The sequence below is a fragment of the Rana temporaria genome, chromosome 5, assembly GCF_905171775.1.
Source record: "Rana temporaria chromosome 5, aRanTem1.1, whole genome shotgun sequence".
NCBI classification, from domain to species: Eukaryota; Metazoa; Chordata; class Amphibia; order Anura; family Ranidae; genus Rana; species Rana temporaria.
Window position 1 is genome coordinate 392,725,794 of NC_053493.1, and position 17,693 is coordinate 392,743,486.

At 44.5% G+C, this 17,693-nt stretch overlaps 1 protein-coding gene across 8 annotated transcripts in view; it reads right to left on the reverse strand.

Moving 5' to 3' along the window:
- Positions 1 to 17,693, reverse strand: part of MTSS1 (MTSS I-BAR domain containing 1) — a 246,656-nt gene that overhangs the window by 9,603 nt on the left and 219,360 nt on the right. For 3 of the 8 annotated variants that reach the window (XM_040354947.1, XM_040354941.1, XM_040354943.1), the window contains exons 10-12: positions 13,005 to 13,215; positions 9,900 to 10,019; positions 4,123 to 4,293 (exon numbers count right to left, since the gene is read on the reverse strand). In XM_040354947.1, coding sequence (XP_040210881.1) covers positions 4,123 to 4,293; positions 9,900 to 10,019; positions 13,005 to 13,215 — 502 coding nt within the window. The remainder of the gene's footprint in view (positions 1 to 4,122; positions 4,294 to 9,899; positions 10,020 to 13,004; positions 13,216 to 17,693) is intronic. The other 5 variants (XM_040354946.1, XM_040354949.1, XM_040354942.1 and 2 more) reach the window with 3 other exon arrangements.

Sequence of the window (17,693 nt, forward strand, 5' to 3'; positions counted from 1 at the left end):
CGTTTCGTCATTGACGTCGTCTGAGGCTCCGTGAGGGGTTCTGTAGTACCCTTTATATTATTGCTCATATTTGCACATTGTTTCAGGAGCACAGTCACTTTAATTATCTATTATGGTATAGTCACTTTGTCAACTCACTATAGGCTATAGCACATCCTTATGGTTGCTGGGTGTGACACATGTTAGTGACTCACTACTACCGCTAGTATTTTATACAGGGTTAGATGATGGGGTCATTTCAGACCTCACGCTCACTCATTTGTGGTACTAATTAGAGCGCCTTCATTTGAGAAGAGCAACCTGATAGATTACTCTTCAAGCTCATAGGTAGCGCCACACTGCCTATTCTATATACGGCTTTATAACTTCAGAGCTCCACTTGTGGAGATCTTCAGGGGAGGCTGCAACCGAACCTACACCTAAGCGCGGGATTTCTATTATTTATACTATAGATTTGAAAACAGTTATATGACCAGAAGTCCCTATCAGATGACAACATAGGTTGAAAAAATCCCATCCAAGGGGGCAAATTACTGCCAATTTACAATAAAGGAAGAAACAGATTACAGAACTGAATTTTAGGCAAGAAAACACAATTGGCAGAAAGTTAGGCATGGCACTCCACAATGCCTACTGACATCACCATACTTGAATACTCAATTTACAGCCCATTTATGTTTCCACTTTGTATGTGTTCACTACGTGAATGTCTCATGTATGGTTATGTGTTTAATTTTATGCATTTTTCATGCATTTCTGCAATGTGTGTAAATCCAAAACAAATCTATCATTAACCACTTCAGCCCCGGAGGATTTGGCTGCCAAATGACCGGGCCACTTTTTGCAATTCGGCACTGCGTTTTAACTGACAATTGCGCAGTCGTGCAACGTGGCTCCCAAACAAAATTGATGTCCTTTTTTCCCCACAAATAGTTTTCTTTTGGTGGTATTTAATCACCTGCGGTTTTTATTTTTTGCGCTATAAAACAAAAATAGAGCGATAATTTTGAATAAAAGCTAATTTTTTTACTTTTTGCAATAAATATCCCCAAAAACTTATATATATATATATACAAGTTTTTTTTCCTCAGTTTAGGCCGATATGTATTCTCCTACATTTTTTTTTTGTTAAATAAATTGCAATAAGGGTATATTGATTGGTTTGCGCAAAAGTTATAGCGTCTATAAAATAGGGGATAGTTTTATGGCATTTTTAGTAATATTTCTTTCTTTTTTTACTATTAATGGCAGCGATCAGCGATTTTTATCGTGAAGGCGACATTATGGCGGACAAATCAGACACTTTTGACGCTATTTTGGGACTATTCACATTTATACAGCGATCGGTGCTATACAAATGCATAGAGTCCGCGGCACGGTCACGGAGCTTGCGGCAGGCCCGCGCCGGCAAATTTAAAGGGACGTATCTGTATGCCCATTTGCCTGTCCGTGCCATTCTGCCAACGTAAAAGTGCGTGCGCTGGTCGGCAAGTGGTTAAAACTCTAAACTTTCTGCATTAATCAATGGCTAATGCAGCATTATACTCTACTATAGGTTTTCAGGTTTGTGTGACACATATGTATAGTATGCCTTTTATAAGTGTTTTCCTTATGGAGAATGTTCTTGCTTGAATCCACACTTTAGCTTACAAAGCGGTATGCTGTTGGGGCATTCAGCAGGGGGAGGAGCTCAGAGCGTCAGCGAAGGACCCGGAAAAAGGCGGATCTGGGCTGCTCTGTGTAAACCACTACACAGAGCAGGTAAGTATAAATAAAAAAAAGTGTTCAGTGCCCCAGGGGACAAAGTACATGTAGTACTTGGTTACATGTTCCTACGTACTTTGTAAGCCTAGCTAGGAGATCAGACAGGGGAGCCCCCACCTTCCCAAAGGCCATCCAACACCCACCCTGATTGCCACCACTGGTCTTAGGAAACTTCTTGGAGTGGAGACCAGGGTCTGTGTACAAGCAGCTGTCTCTTTGCTAGCTCGTCCAACCTTGTAGCTAGGCCTACAAAGCATGTAGAAACAAGGGACTAAGTACTCCGTGTACGTTGACCCATTGGGGACAGAACAATGAAATAATGAAGTGCGAGTTCTCCTTTAATCACTTGCCGGCCAGCTGCCGTCATTATACTGCGGCAGTTTGGCTCTATTACGCGAATCGCTGTAGCTGTACAAATCGGTTTGTGTAATAGATACAGTGGGCGCCCGCGCCAATGCACGTGACCAGCGTCTGCAATGTCTGCCGACCACCCACGATCGCTCCACAGATTGACAGATCCCTGTTCTGGCTATGTAAACAAACAGATCCTGTTCTGTCAGGGAAGTAGAGTGATCGTCTGTACCTAATGATCAGGAACAGCGATCTGTCTCCTCTTCCAGTCAGTCCCCTCGCCCCACAGTTAGAAACACCTCCCAGGGAACACATTTAAACCCTTGATCACCCCCCTAGTGTGAACTCCTTCCCTGCCAGTGTCATTTATACAGCGATCAGTGCATTTTTATAGCACTGATCGCTGTATAAAATGTCACTGGTCCCAAAAAAGCGTCAAAGGTGTCTGATCTGTCCACCGCATTCCCGCTAAAAATCGCTGATCACCGCCATTACTAGTAAAAAAAATAATAAAAATGCCATAAATCTCTCCACAATTTTGTAGACACTATGGCCTAGATTCACGTACCCCGGCGTAAGTGTGGGCAGGCATAGCGTATCGTATTTACGCTACGCCGCCGCAACTTGGAGAGGCAAGTGCTGTATTCACAAAGCACTTGCGTCCTAAGTTACGGCGGCGTAGCGTAAATGTGCCGGCGTAAGCGCGCCCAATTTAAATTGGGAAGAGGTGGGCGTGTTTTATGCAAATAAAGCATGACCCCACGTAAATGAAGTTTTGAACGAACGGCGCATGCGCCGTCCGTGGACGTATCCCAGTGCGCATGCGTCGGATAGCATGCCTAAGATACGTCGAACACTGCCTACGACGTAAACGTAACTTACGCACAGCCCTATTCGCGTACGACTTGCGCAAACGACGTAAAAAGATACGCTTGTTCCGACGTCCATACTTTGCATGGGCTACGCCACCTAGAGACCTGCTTTATCTTCACGCCGGCGTATGTCTTACATAAACGGCGTAACTAATTGCGACGGGCGTACGTACATTCGTGAACCGGCGTATCTTGCTCATTTGCATATTCGACGCAGAAAACAACGGAAGCGCCACCTAGCTGCCAGCGTAAATATGCACTTTAAGATACGACGGCGCCGCTCGTATCTTAGCCAAATTTAAGCGTATCTGGTTTCCAGAATACGCTTAAATATACGACGGCGCAGATTCGGACTTACGACGGCGTATCTACTGATACGCCAACGTAAGTCTCTGAGAATCTGGCCCCTTAACTTTTTTGCAACCCAATCAATTTACGCTTATTGCGAATTTTTTTTACCAAAAATAGGTAGAAGTATACATATTGGCCTGAACTGAGGAAGAAATATGTTTTTTATATTTTTGGGGGGATTATTTATCATAGCAATAAGTTAAAAATATTGCTTTTTTTTTTCAAATTTGACGTTTTTTTTTTGTTTGTTTATAGCGCAAAAAAATTAAAACTGCAGAGACGATCAAATGCCACCAAAAGAAAGCTCTATTTGTGGGGGAAAAATACAAATTTTGTTTGGGTACAAGGTCGCAAGAGCAATTGGCAGTTAAAGCGACAAAGTGTCATATAGCAAAAAATGGCCTGGTCATTAAGGGGGTATATCCTTCCGGTCCTTAAGTGGTTAAATCTGTAACAAAAATGAGCAATTACATGGTACTGCACTACAAGAGAAATAAAGCCGAGAGAGACAACCCCAGTGTAAGTAGTATATCAAATATCTACTTTATTAAATCCTAATAATTTGATTATTTTTCTTTGTTTCTGATCAAAAATGATTTTAAACGCATAATAATTTTCGGACAATTTAGAGAGCGATGGTGAGTTCAGTAGGAATGTGTAGTGTTACAAAATGACAGATTATCAAAACTTTACAGAAATTAGGAAACCCCGGACAATGGTTCAATTAGATGACAGGACAAAGGAGATGAGACAAAGCCAAAAAGCGCACCACACAAACACAAACCTTCCAGGAAGGGATCTTGGATGATGGCACTGTGCCTGGACCAATGGTGTAATAGTGATAGTCTGGAAGAGCGGAATTAGATCGGTTCCAGGGGCGGGACACTGGGAGCGGGAAATGGGTGAATTGGCCTGCCATAGGCAGTTCGCCATAGTGAGGATACCCATTAGACAGCTGGAGACGGGCAACACGGAGGAGGGAAAAACAAAAAAAACAGGGAACAAAATGCAAAATCAATACAATGGTAAAGGTGATTAAAAACAAGCCGAGATCGATCCACCTCTAAACCCAGGCGTGGCAGCCATTTTGTAGACAGCACAAAAAAAAAAAAAGATAAAAAAAGGTGTTTCTACAACAACCACATTCTGTGCTCACTTTTCTACCCCAGGTTAGGGTATGAAAGTGGACAACTAATTGGCCTCTGGACAACCCACTCCTTCCTTCTACAACTCTATTCTTCTAATACTGTACATGAGGCCTATTGAGGGACGATCATAACAATCTGCCGACAGTGACAACACTTAGGCCCATTTCTTGAAATGCCTGTGAAGGTTCTCCTTTATCCAGGTCATGGTATAGCTAGTAGTAGTTGGTCACAGATAACTGGGCTTGAGGTGGTCAGCACAGTGGCTCCGTGGTTTGTACTTCTGCCTTGAGTGTTTGGTTTGAATCCCAACCAGGACACTGCCTGCATGGAGTCCTCCCACACTCCAAAGACATGTTGGTAGGTTATTTTTTTTCCTGTCTACAGTATATTGACCCTAGTATGTGTGTATGCATGCAGGGGTGTAACTAGAAATCACAGGGCCCCCCTAGCAAAATGTTGTATGGGGCCCCCCTGCCAGTGTGCCGATCAATTGCCGCCACTGTGCCCCATCAGATGCTGCCAGTGTGCTCATCATTTGCCGCCACTGTACCCCATCAGATGCCGCCAGTGTGCCCATCAATTGCCGCTACTGTGCCCATCAGATGTTGCCAGTGTGCCCATCAATTTCCGCTACTGTGCCCCATCAGATGCTGCCAGTGTGCCCATCAATTTCTGCCACTGTGCCCCATCAGATGCTGCCAGTGTGCCCATCAATTGCCGCCACTGTGCCCCATCAGATGCTGCCAGTGTGCTCATCATTTGCCGCTACTGTGCCCCATCAGATGCTGCCAGTGTGCCCATCAATTGTCGCTACTGTGCCCCATCAGATGTTGCCAGTATACCCATCAATTGCCGCCACTGTGCCCCATCAGATGATGCCCGACACTTACCGGTCTTGCAGTGGGTCAGCGGAGGTCTCCTGCACGTCCTCCATGTCTTCTTCTGTCCTCTCTCAGGCGTCCAATCAGGTGACCAGGAACAGACCCAGCAACCTGATTGGCTGAGAGGCGGATTCGATGTCAGGAAAGCAAATTCCTTCGCTTTGCTAACACACGACCATAGATAGATTCATGCAATGCATGAACCTATCTATGGGGATTAGAGCGGTGAAGGAGAGATGAGGTGGTGCTCCTGTTCCCTTTATGGACGCACCGCCACCAAATTCCTCATACTCACCGGGCCCCACTCGGCTGCGGGCCCCATAGCGCCCACGTGGGTCGCTATGGTGGTAGTTGGGCCCCACTCGGCTGCGGGCCCCATAGCGCCCGCAAGGGTCGCTATGGTGGTAGTTGGGCCCCACTCGGCTGCGGGCCCCATAGCGCCCGCAAGGGTCGCTATGGTGGTAGTTGGGCCCCTGCATGCATGGAAGGGAGCTTAGATTATAGTCTCCTGGAGGGCAGGGACTGATGTGAATGTAAATCACTGTGTAAATTGTTGGTGATCTATAAACACCCAATGAAAAAAATGATGTTGTAATGCTCTAATGCAGGTTTAGTCAACCAGGGTTCCATGGAACCATAGAGTTCCTCCGGAGATTGCTAGGGGTTCCTAGAGCAATTTCTCTTACTCAATGGGAACCTATCTGTAGGGTGATAAAACTTCCCAATCACCACAAGTGTAAGGAACATTCTTACCACTGACCATCACACTAATGGATCAGGAATTGTAGATATAGTCATTTTTAGCAAGGGTTCTCTGAGACCTGAAAGTTATTTCACGAGATCCTCCATGCTGAAAAGGCTTCGGAAATGCTATTCTAAGGTAATAATTGGAACGGAAGACATGCCCTGAATAAGCTATGAAAGGACTTCAACATTACAGAACAATTCCAGTTGAATGTAACCAACTACTACTAGATATTTCTTTATTTGCAATGTACTTTAGTGCCTAGGCTACATTTTTACAATTATTGTTTTAGCTCACAAAATAGCTGCCTTTACCCAAGGTAATGATGGGTCTGTGCAAAAAATAAAAATGATAAAACAAACATGAAATGACAGTAGGGCAAAAAAGATAAAAAATACTATTAAACTGAATAACAATTGAAATGTGAAAGTATATGGAACCAACAGCCGCCACATCCAAAGGATCTTCACAACAAATATATACATAAAGCCCAGATCATAGTAATGGAAAATAAAATAAAAAAATACATTTCTTCAAAACCCAACAACGCATTGCCAGAACAGAAGCACATTTTTATTATTAGTAGTAGAAAGGTAAAATGTTGGAGCATAAATAGATCGTATGAGATGGCAGATATATAGAAAGTTTAAACCCGTACATACACCCAGTGAAGTGCCTAGTCTCAACGTCACATTAGGTTAGGTTCACCCATTGTGGGTGGTGCGGCTCGCGCTTGTGTCGGCACAGTAGCCCGTTGATTTGAATGGGACGCTGTACTTGCAGGAAATGCTGGCTCTTTTTTTTTAAAACACAGCCACATGTAAATGCATGCTATTTTTGCACCCAAAAGGCTCTACTTTTTCCAATTCTTGGGGTTCCATTAAGAATTAATGGCATCCCGGTGCATCTGCAAAAGAGCAGAGCATTCTGCTGGTCAGGAAACAAGTTTGATTTTCATGCGTTCCCCGACACTTGATATTGTAAATTTAGGCTTAATTGGGATGGATGGTTCTCAGAAAGCAGCCCCATGCTTAAATTTGTTGTAAAGGCTCAAGTTTCTTTTTTTACCTTTGTGCATTCTTGTGTGAAGCGGCCCCCCCAAATACTTACCTGAGCCTCGGCTCTCTGGGGATGCTCATCCCTCATTGGCTGAGAAAGATTGGCTCCTGCTGCTGTCAATCACAGCCAATGAGGAAAGAGAGGGCAGGGCTGAGCTTCGGCTGTGTGTGAGAATAAACATGCAAAGCTGCGGCTCGGGAGCGTGGTTGCTTGCTGTGGGGGCACTTGGCAGGAGGGAGGAGCCTGGAGCACCGCCAGGGGACCCGAGAAGAGGAGGATCTGAGCTGCTCTGTGTAAAATGACTGCACAGAGCAGGTAAGTTTAACATGTTTGTTATTTAAAAAAAATATAAACAAGCCTTTACTATCACTTTAAAGAATATTTTATACATGGTTACAGTGATCCAGCTTTAACCAATGTAACTATGTACATACTACAGCTGGCAGATGCCCCTCGAAGCTGAAAATCACTGTAGTCGTTTTTTTTTGTCAAAGATGACGTGAACAAGCTGAAGTAAGAAGCGGATTGGCTACCATGTACGGCTACTCCAGACTGTGTACCAGTGACGGCCTGTGGCAATTTTCAGCATTGCTGGGCAATGGATTTCCCTTCCCCTGGTCTCCACAGATACCACGGCGGCCTCCGTTTCCTCCCTCCTCCATGGCGGCCAATTGGGACTTTTCTCTTTTCGGACAATCAGAAAACGGGTCTCAGACCTGCGTCTGATTGAGGATCAGTGTTTTAATAGCGAATATTCATTCACTGTCGTAACACTTGGGTGGGGTCCTGGCACAATGCTCTGTGCCACAAACCCACCCCATTTTTAAGCCTATTGGAGACTTTTGCTCTAATTAGGTACTTCAAAAAATCACCTGTGCTGCTGTAATTCACGTGCCCGGCGTCCTGAAAGGGGACGGACGCATGAATAGAGGGCGACGGTGTCCTGTCAAAATAGTGGCCGTGGATAGCGTGGGCGGCGCTCCAATCGGACAGGCCGCCACTGCTGTGTACTCTCCAGTTTTAGAGTAAATCAACCCCAAAGTGATATACAATTGGACAAGGTGGAGAGCGTGAGGTCACTGCTTTGTCTCTCCACCGCGTCCAATCAGGGAAGGCTTTTTATTAATTATGAAAATACCATGCAGCAGGGCAACCAGGAAGCAATTAGAAATCACTGGATTACAAGTACTGTATATACTCGCGTATAGGTCGAGTTTTTCAGCACATTTTTTTGTGCTGAAAAAGTCCTCCACGGCTTATACTCGAGTCAGGTTTCCGCTCCCGCCTTGTCAGTCTTGATGCGGAGGGAAAGAAACCCATATTACACTGCGTGTATAGAAAGTCTGCGCCGTCCTGGGCGGCGGAGCTTTGTTACAGTGGACGGCGCAGACTTCCTATACACACAGCCCTGCTGTGAATCAGAGAGGACAATGTACAGTGTACTATGGCTTTCCTCCCCTCCTCAAAAATACTGACACAGTGGATAAGGTAAAGTGAGGCTGAAAATGGGCACAGAGAGGCTGAAAATGGGCACAGAGAGACTGAAAGTGGCCACAGAGAGGCTGAAAGTGGCCACAGAGAGGCTGAAAGTGGCCACAGAGAGGCTGAAAGTCTGAAAGTGGCCACAGAGAGGCTGAAAGTGGCCACAGAGAGGCTGAAAGTGGCCACAGAGAGGCTGAAAGTGGCCACAGAGAGGCTGAAAGTGGCCACAGAGAGGCTGAAAGTGGCCACAGAGAGACTGAAAGTGGCCACAGAGAGACTGAAAGTGGCCACAGAGAGACTGAAAGTGGCCACAGAGAGACTGAAAGTGGCCACAGAGAGACTGAAAGTGGCCACAGAGAGACTGAAAGTGGCCACAGAGAGACTGAAAGTGGCCACAGAGAGGCTGAAAGTGGCCACAGAGAGGCTGAAAGTGGCCACAGAGAGGCTGAAAGTGGCCACAGAGAGGCTGAAAGTGGCCACAGAGAGGCTGAAAGTGGCCACAGAGAGGCTGAAAGTGGCCACAGAGAGACTGAAAGTGGCCACAGAGAGGCTGAAAGTGGCCACAGAGAGGCTGAAAGTGGCCACAGAGAGACTGAAAGTGGCCACAGAGAGACTGAAAGTGGCCACAGAGAGACTGAAAGTGGCCACAGAGAGACTGAAAGTGGCCACAGAGAGACTGAAAGTGGCCACAGAGAGGCTGCAAAGGGCATTGTTGACCCTCTTTTCCACTTACAGTAGCTGCTACATTCACACCCCAGGCTTATACTCGAGTCAATAAGTTTTCCTAGTTTTTTGTGGTAAAATTTGGTTCCTTGGTTTATACTCGAGTATATACGGTAATAGTTTTGTTCTACTTATACCACTATTGTATCTCCTTTACTATATTCCACATACTGCTATGTCATTTTTCTTAACAGACTAGTGCCTGATGACCTTTTTTTCCCTATGGAACACATTATATATATATATAAAAACTTCAATAAAAAAGCCTGCCTGTGTTTATTAGTATGTTTTACACAAGGGAATTTGTTATTCTGATTTATTGGTTCTTAGATCAGGTGACCTGTAAAGAGAATTCAATTGACATTTTTGCTGGATTACAGATTCTACGAGATTGCAGCATCGTAAGAAACAATCAGAAAAGGTATTCATTTGGATGCTATGAAATGATTGTTAGTTTCCAGGTCGTCATCAGCTGTACATATTGGAAGGGTGAAAAAAAAAAAAAAAAAAAAACAATATTCACCTTGTCAGTGGAGGCCCACGCTCCCATGGTGGACCCGGAGCTCACAGACGTGGGAGAACTACACTCACTGACCGACTGGCAGGTCTCAGACGCTTCAGAGGAGGCAGAGCTGGATGAATTCTGGAGGGAGACGTATTAGAAGGGATATTGTGAGCAACCAATAAGCACAGGAAAGAAGCAGCTAAAACATCGCCGTTATTAGACAGTATGGAAATCCAAATGACTTTAACTGTTCATATTATGATCACATAAAAGTGCCAACATGTTTCAGAGGTCAACAATTCCCCCTTCATCAGGGCTGAGTGAACTTTAACAAGGCCTAGATGAATTCTGTGAAATGGACTACGAGATAGATCTGTAGTTTGCCGATAAAAGGGGGATCAAGGAGGACTCATTCACATGGGTGATCAGACCCGTCCCTCATTCCTGAGCTGCTCTCTACTGCGTGTGAATCCACCTCAACGCTGCATGCAGGCAGCCCATAGAAGTGGAAACACACACAGCGTCTGCAAGGACACAAGCGCGTATCAAAATTTGACAAGCAAGCAGGAGTGAGTGCACAGATCAAAACGCACAGAGGTCGATCTCCCTGCACACGCTCCTGCCCGCATATTATACTGTGACCATGCAGCTGCTGCGTGCTTCCCCTTCTATGGGCTGCCTGCATGCAGCACCGAGGTGGATTCACGTGCAGTAGACAGCAGCTCAGATTGTAGGAAGGGTCCGAGTGCCCATCTGAACGAGTCCTAAAACGCAAGAGCTGAAAAACTACGTAGTACGCAACTACTTTCGTGTTTGTTGACAATTGAGTGCTGTTTGTATCAAGACAAGTTTTTGGCCAACACCCTTCGGACAAAAGTCAGAGACTTAGCGAAAAATCCAATCGTGGTGGCAGCATCATGTTGTGGGGATGCTTTTGTTCAGCAGGGACAGGGAAGCAGGTCAGAGTTTATGGGATGATGGATTGAGCCAAATACAGGGCAATCTTAGAAGAACATCTGTTAGGTGGAGGGGCGGAGGTACACAGCCAGTGCTACAATGGAATGGTTTAGAACAGGGATATGCAATTAGCGGACCTCCAGCTGTTGCAAAACTACAAGTTCCATCATGCCTCTGCCTCTGGGTGTCATGCTTGTGGCTGTCAGTCTTGCTATGCCTCATGGGACTTGTAGTTCTGCAAAAGCTGGAGGTCCGCTAATTGCATATCCCTGGTTTAGATCAAAGCTTATTCATGTTTTAGAATGGCCCAAAGTCCGGACCTAAATCCAATTGAGAATCCGTGACAAGACTTGAAAATTCATACGTTGCTGACGAAACGCGTCTGGTAGTACAAGACACATCACTCCCACCATCCTTTGGAACACAGGTGGAATCGATTGGTGTCCCTGCTTGTTTTATAAACTCTTTTTGATCGGCAGCATTGTAAGTGTTACTCTTTAGTTGCGATGCAATTTTTTTTTTACAAACTGCACTATGAGAAGCTTCTTTTCTTCTTCCCGTTATATTTACCATACCCTGCCCGGTGGGTGTGCTTCTTATGGGCCGTTTCTTTTCCTTTGGAGGATATATCTCTGCCATACATGCTTACTATGACTACCTGGGATGGGTGTCATGTATGTCTGGTGAAATAGGAGGTTTACCTAGGGGATGGTGGAAGAAGGCACTTTTGTACATATTGTTGCAGGGGTAGGCAACCTGTGGCACTCCAGCTGCTGTGGAACTACATTTCCCAGGAGGCATTGCAAGGTTGGCAGTTACAATTACTCCCAGAGGCATGATGGGGTTTGCAGTTTGGCAGTTACAATTGTAGTTCTGCAACAGCTGGAGTGCCACCGGTTGCCTACCCCTTATTGTATGGACTATAAAAGAAGAATGGGCAAAAAATGTCCCTCTCTAGATGTGCTAAGCTGGTAGAGACATCCCCAAAAAGACTTGCAGCTGTAATTGCAGTGACAGGAGGTTCTACAAAGTATTGACTCGGGGGGGGGGGGGGGGGGCTATATAAATGCCCCACACACTTTTCACATATCTGTGAACACTTTAGAAAATCATTTATCATTTTCCTTCCACTTCACAATTATGTGCCCCTTTGTGTTGGTCTATCTATCACATAAAATCCCAATAAAATACATTTACATTTTAGGTTGCAACATGCCAAAATGTGAAAAATTTCAAGGGGTATGAATACTTTTTAAAGGCACTGTAGACTATGTAGACTTTGCAATGGCAGTTGCTCCAGAGCTTAGTAAATGAGGTAAAATTTCACTTTACAAGAGATACCAAATGGAACTTGCGCTAATCTGGTTCCTCCCACCTCCGGTGTCACATTTGTCTAATCCAGGTATTTGCTCCCACTTCCGATGAAAGATCATCGCAGTATCCACGGTGTCATGTCCGGCCCCTCCTCCGTCCCCCCCGCTGTCTTCTGGGAGACACACACGTCCCAGAAGTTAGCAGGGACCAGTCAGAACGCACCTGCGCAGAAGGGAACCAGGCTGTGAATCTGCAAGCTTTTACTTCCTGACGGGCGGACTGACAACTCATGGGGCCCTCGGGCAATAGAAGATTATGGGGCCCCTGGGCTTACAGATGGCCACCACACTAGGAGGCAGTGCAGAGGCGGGGCAGCTAAAACTTCAGGATTTTCATATCAAAAGCATGTCAGTTTCAGACATATCAGGGACAGATGTAAAATAAAATAAAAAAAACACAGATTTTTACATACTGTCCCTGGTTTTACTGAGCCTGGCAACCCTGATGGGGCCCCCTAGTGGGATGGGGCCCTCGGGCAGTGCCCGAGTGCCTCAATGGTCAGTCCGCCCCTGCTTCCTGATTCCCTTACTGAAGATGCTGGCGCCTCCACCCGGAGCTGAGGGGCGGTTCGGCTTCGGTTGAGCACATTGCGGGGGCCCTGGACAGGTAAGTGTCCTTACTTTAAAAGTCAGAAGCTGCAGTATTTGTAGCTGCTAACTTTTATATTTTTTTTTTAAGGCGGAGCTCCGCTTTAAGAAAAGGTTTTAGCACATACAGTCCAATAATGGTGTTGGTGAGCATTATGACCAATGACACTTAACAGACCCACAATCACACAGACTTCCGGCTTACCTGGTTGACAGCTTCTGGTGGCATAGGTGATGGAGACTTTGACTGAAAAGCATCTTGGGAAATGAAGCCAGAATCGTGGGAGGAGACACTGGACAGCCTCATCGGCGCCTGCTGGGGCAGGTTGGAGCTGCGATAGCGATAGTGTGAAGTGGGTGAGTGTGAGTGCGAGCCGCTCGACCTCGAATCACTACTGTTAACGCTGTTCAGACTGCTGTGTGAGACAAGGGGAAGGGGGGAGAGGAGAATACGAGGGGGGTAGCAAAACGTGGGGGCAGAGGGGTGAGGGGAATGAAAAGAAAAAAAAAAAAAAGGGGGAAAGGGAAGAAGGGGAGGGAAAAAAAATCAAGCACCAAATTATAACTCCACAAATTTTTAGCAAGCAGGCAGCAAGACCGACAAATGACACACAGACACACTTAGTACAATGGCTGCAGTATCCCACGTTTCGTGCTGTTGGGGATGCTTCTTCAGGGTGCCGACTACAAGCTAGTGCTGCTGTATTGTGGTCAGAGGAAATAAATGAAAGAAAGCTGCACCTCTCTTGTATTTTTTCTTCGACTTCAAAGACCTTTATTGCCACTTGGACAAAAATTTACAGCAAACTAGAGCATGTTGCTCTCCACCAAACACTGTTCGAACTCCTCTGACATGTTTCACCCCAAATGATAAAGTCTAGGGCAGTAGTTGTCAAGGTATGAGCTAAAAGGGGCCTCAAATGCGGCCCCTGACACCAACAAAGGGCCGCACATAATGCATAGCTCCCAAACTATCCCTGATCTCAAAGGACTGTCCCTGATTTGGAGCAATGTCCCTCTGTCCTCATTATTTGTCCCTCATTTTTGTCCGATCTTCATAATTGTATATAAAATGCACTTTTTTCTCTTTCAAAAAGTGTTTCCCAGTGCTAAACATTTCGTCTAAATTCTAAATTGCTGCATTTGTTAATTTTAAAAGCCAATATAAAGAAAGCCGTTGTAGATTTAATTAACCTTTTGTTTTTGGTTAATTCATCTTTAAGGGGGCGTGTCCTATGCCTACATATGTTTGCTAGTAGGTGTCCCAAATTCCCATCTAAAAATGTTGGGAGGTATGCATGATGTTCGGTATATGTAATGTTTAAGAGGACTGTCAGAAACTGCGGACCCAATAGAGGAAATGGGGGTCAGAGTGTGTGGACAGGACACATTGTTGGCTGGAGATATGTTGCAGAAGACCAAGGATGAGCTTGGCGTGTTCGCAAACCCCACGTGCCAAATTTGAGGTAAATCGCAACAGAAGAGTGGGCGCAGGGTCTGGTAGACAGTAACCTCCTGTCATTTTTAAAAATGTTGAAGCTGAAGAAAAAAAAAACATGGCAGCGGTGCAACTTTCTTTCATTGATTTCAGTGCATTAGGAAGGGATGGGCACTGTTGAGCTGACACCCAAGGTTGCCGTCATAAGAATACCTGGAGCGTTATTCTTCCGTGAATTTTCCTTTTTATCAGAGACTCTATTGTTGCCAACAGCAACCAACCAGCCTGCAGGTATCATTTTTCACAGTCCAGGCTTAAATCAAAGCAGCTGATTGGCTGTCATGCACAACAATAAAGAACTGAGCAAAATATATCAAATGAGGGAACATTTTTTCCCCAGAGTGAAGTGGAGAAGGGTGAGAACCTCCATCAGGTTTTATTGCTGTCTCTGTCCCTGTGGATGAGATCTCCTCTCTTCCTGTGTGGTCAGGAGTGAAATCACTGACAGAATGGAAATAAAAAATAACTTGACAGATGATATAACCCTTCTCTATGGCAACAAAACGAAAATATATATTTTTTGCACATTTCTATTTGTATTTTTGGGCAGGTTTTCCCTTTTATACTGTATCTGTACAACACATAATCCAAATTTAGTAGAATCGGCATGTGTCAGCCAACTTAACAAACGCTTTAAGACTAATCTACCTATCTAAATCAATTTTATATTTTTAAGGGCATATGAGCAATAGTGGGGATTGATAGTCTGCATCTGCACAGAGCATTGGCTCGTGGCTCTCAAAGAGGGGACGTTTATAAAATGTATTCCCCACAATGGGCATAGTTACTACAGATGGGAAAGTGTTTAAAGATTAAAAAAAATGTAGACAGGGTGTTAAATGCACATTGCTGCTAGAAACACATCATCCCATATGTTAAAATTTCATGGAACGATAGCAAGGTTTGAAGAACCAAAGTGTGAATGGGCCCTGCAAATCAAATTTTAGCCACAAGGTGGCACTGTAGTAAATAAAATGCAACCCTGCAGAGCATATCCAATGAAACGGACATGAGCTACAGAACTACAGTATGGAAACTCCCTCCCACTTACAGATAAAAATGTATTTAGTATATACAATTGCCACATAAGCCATTCTGTATTAAGTGTCCGGAACCAGTGCGATTCCAGTGCCAGTTCTCGCATCGCATACAACTCACAGGCAGTTCACACTGCCCTATGTCAACCGCTGCGGGTGTCAATACAAAGTTCATGACACCCCCAGATTGGTTTGCATATCGCAGTGCAAACTGAATTTGGACAGGAATCGGATCCCACAGGTGTTCACACCCACGTGATCTGATTCTGGTGCAGGCAAAAAAGGATCCTGCGTGATTTTGGTCCGATGCAAATTCAGCCATACAATCTGTATAGCAGTGCCGTGTGGATCGCATGCGATGTCTGCGATCACAGCAGTGTGAACCGGCCGGAAATACATTTCCACAGACACTATCATTTTCTAAAATCATCTAAATTTAAAGCGGAGTGCCACCCAAAAATTGAACTTCCGCTTTTCGGAAATCCCCCCCCCCCTCCGGTGTCACATTTGCCACCTTTCGGGGGGGGGGGGGGGGGGGGGGATCAGATACCTGTGTAATACAGGTATTTTGCTCCTACTTATGGGCATAGATAACCGAGCCACCCGCGGGTATTTCCTCTACATTCTGCACCTTTTCCGTCCCCCCGCTGTCTTCTGGGAGATACACACGTCCCAGAAGCCAGCAGGGACCAGTGGGAACGCACGTCGCAGGTCGCGCATGCGCAGTAGAGAACCAGGAAGTGAAGCTGCAATGCTTTACTTCCCGATTCCCTCACCGAAGATGGCGGCGGCAGCACCCTAGAGCCATGGAACAGATTGGCTTTGGGTGCTGACATCGCATCCTTAAGTGTCCTTATTTTAAAAGTCAGCAGCTGCAGTATTTGTAGCTGCGGACAAAAAATAAAAATCAGCTGACCCCCTCTTTAAAGTGGATGTAAAGCCACTCTCATCCTTTCTAAACTACTGCCATAGTGCTGATCTATAAGGATATAGATGCCTCCTGCATGTATCCTTACCTGTCAAATGTCTCCCCTCTGTCTGTTATAAGAACTGAAAAACTGCAGATTTTGTGGGTGGATCTGTTGTCTGGAGCTCGGTGGGTGGAGTTGTGATGTCAGTAGACTCCCCGCCCTCCTCTACACTCCCCTTGTCAACATGCATTTTCTCCTATGTATTCCTTACACTAAATTCTGCTATGATCACTAACATCCAGTCAAAATCCAGAAAAGTGACCACATGACTTCAGAAAAGGAGTGGGGGTGGGAATTAAAAAACAATGCCCGTCTCCAGGCTAGTGCATGAGATATGTAAATAACCTGTCACTCACAGCAAGGGGGCGGAACGGACTAAGGTTTTTCTCTGTAAGTCCGTTTTATTTCACTGAACAATAAAAGAGGATTGCTCAGAGCTGGATTAACTCTGTGTGGCAAGACTGGGCACAGATGATAGGAAATCTTATACTCTACATTGTGACATCAGAAAATAAATAAAAACATTTTGGGTTTACATCCACTGTCACTTTCATGTCTTTTTTTTTTTAGGGCATATACAAAAAAAAAAAAAAAAGACAAAAAAAAAAGGGGGTTGCCAAAATCCTTGTATTATAATATAAATAATGTGTGCGTGTGTGTATATATATATATATGTATATATATATATATATATATATATATATATATATATATATCAATATATCATATATATGTGTGTATCTCTATTATATACACACACATACATACATACATACACATATATATATATATATTATATATATATATATATATATATATTTTTTTTTTAAGTAATACTGGAGTTGCGTTTGTGCTTAAGATACAAAATATGTGGGATATACTGCATGTAGGAGATCTGTATATATGTTGTCTATGGCTCATTCTCTGAAAATATATATATATATTATATATATATATATACACACACACACACACACACACACACAGTGTATATGTACACAAACACTCAGATCACACAGGGAAGACACAAACTTGCCGGATTCTTCATGATTCTGAAGTTTCCATAAACAAACTCCATAAGACATTGGGAGGGGAAGATGCACCTCTGGGGGAGACATGCGAAATACCTACCAGAATAATAATGGGGGGGGTTTCAAAACCCATTCAGTATTCAGGCCAAAAGACAGCATGCTAGCAAAACTGTTTCAGGGATCCAAAACAGTTTTCCGGATGGTGAATGTGAGAATATTAATTCATTCATTACACACAGGGGTCTGTGTAACAAGCAGGCACAGTCTTCTTATGTACATCTGTCAGTCTCTACAAAGACTTATTCATAATGAAAGACTTCAAGGTGAACTCTATGAATTTCGTAAAAAAAAAAAAAA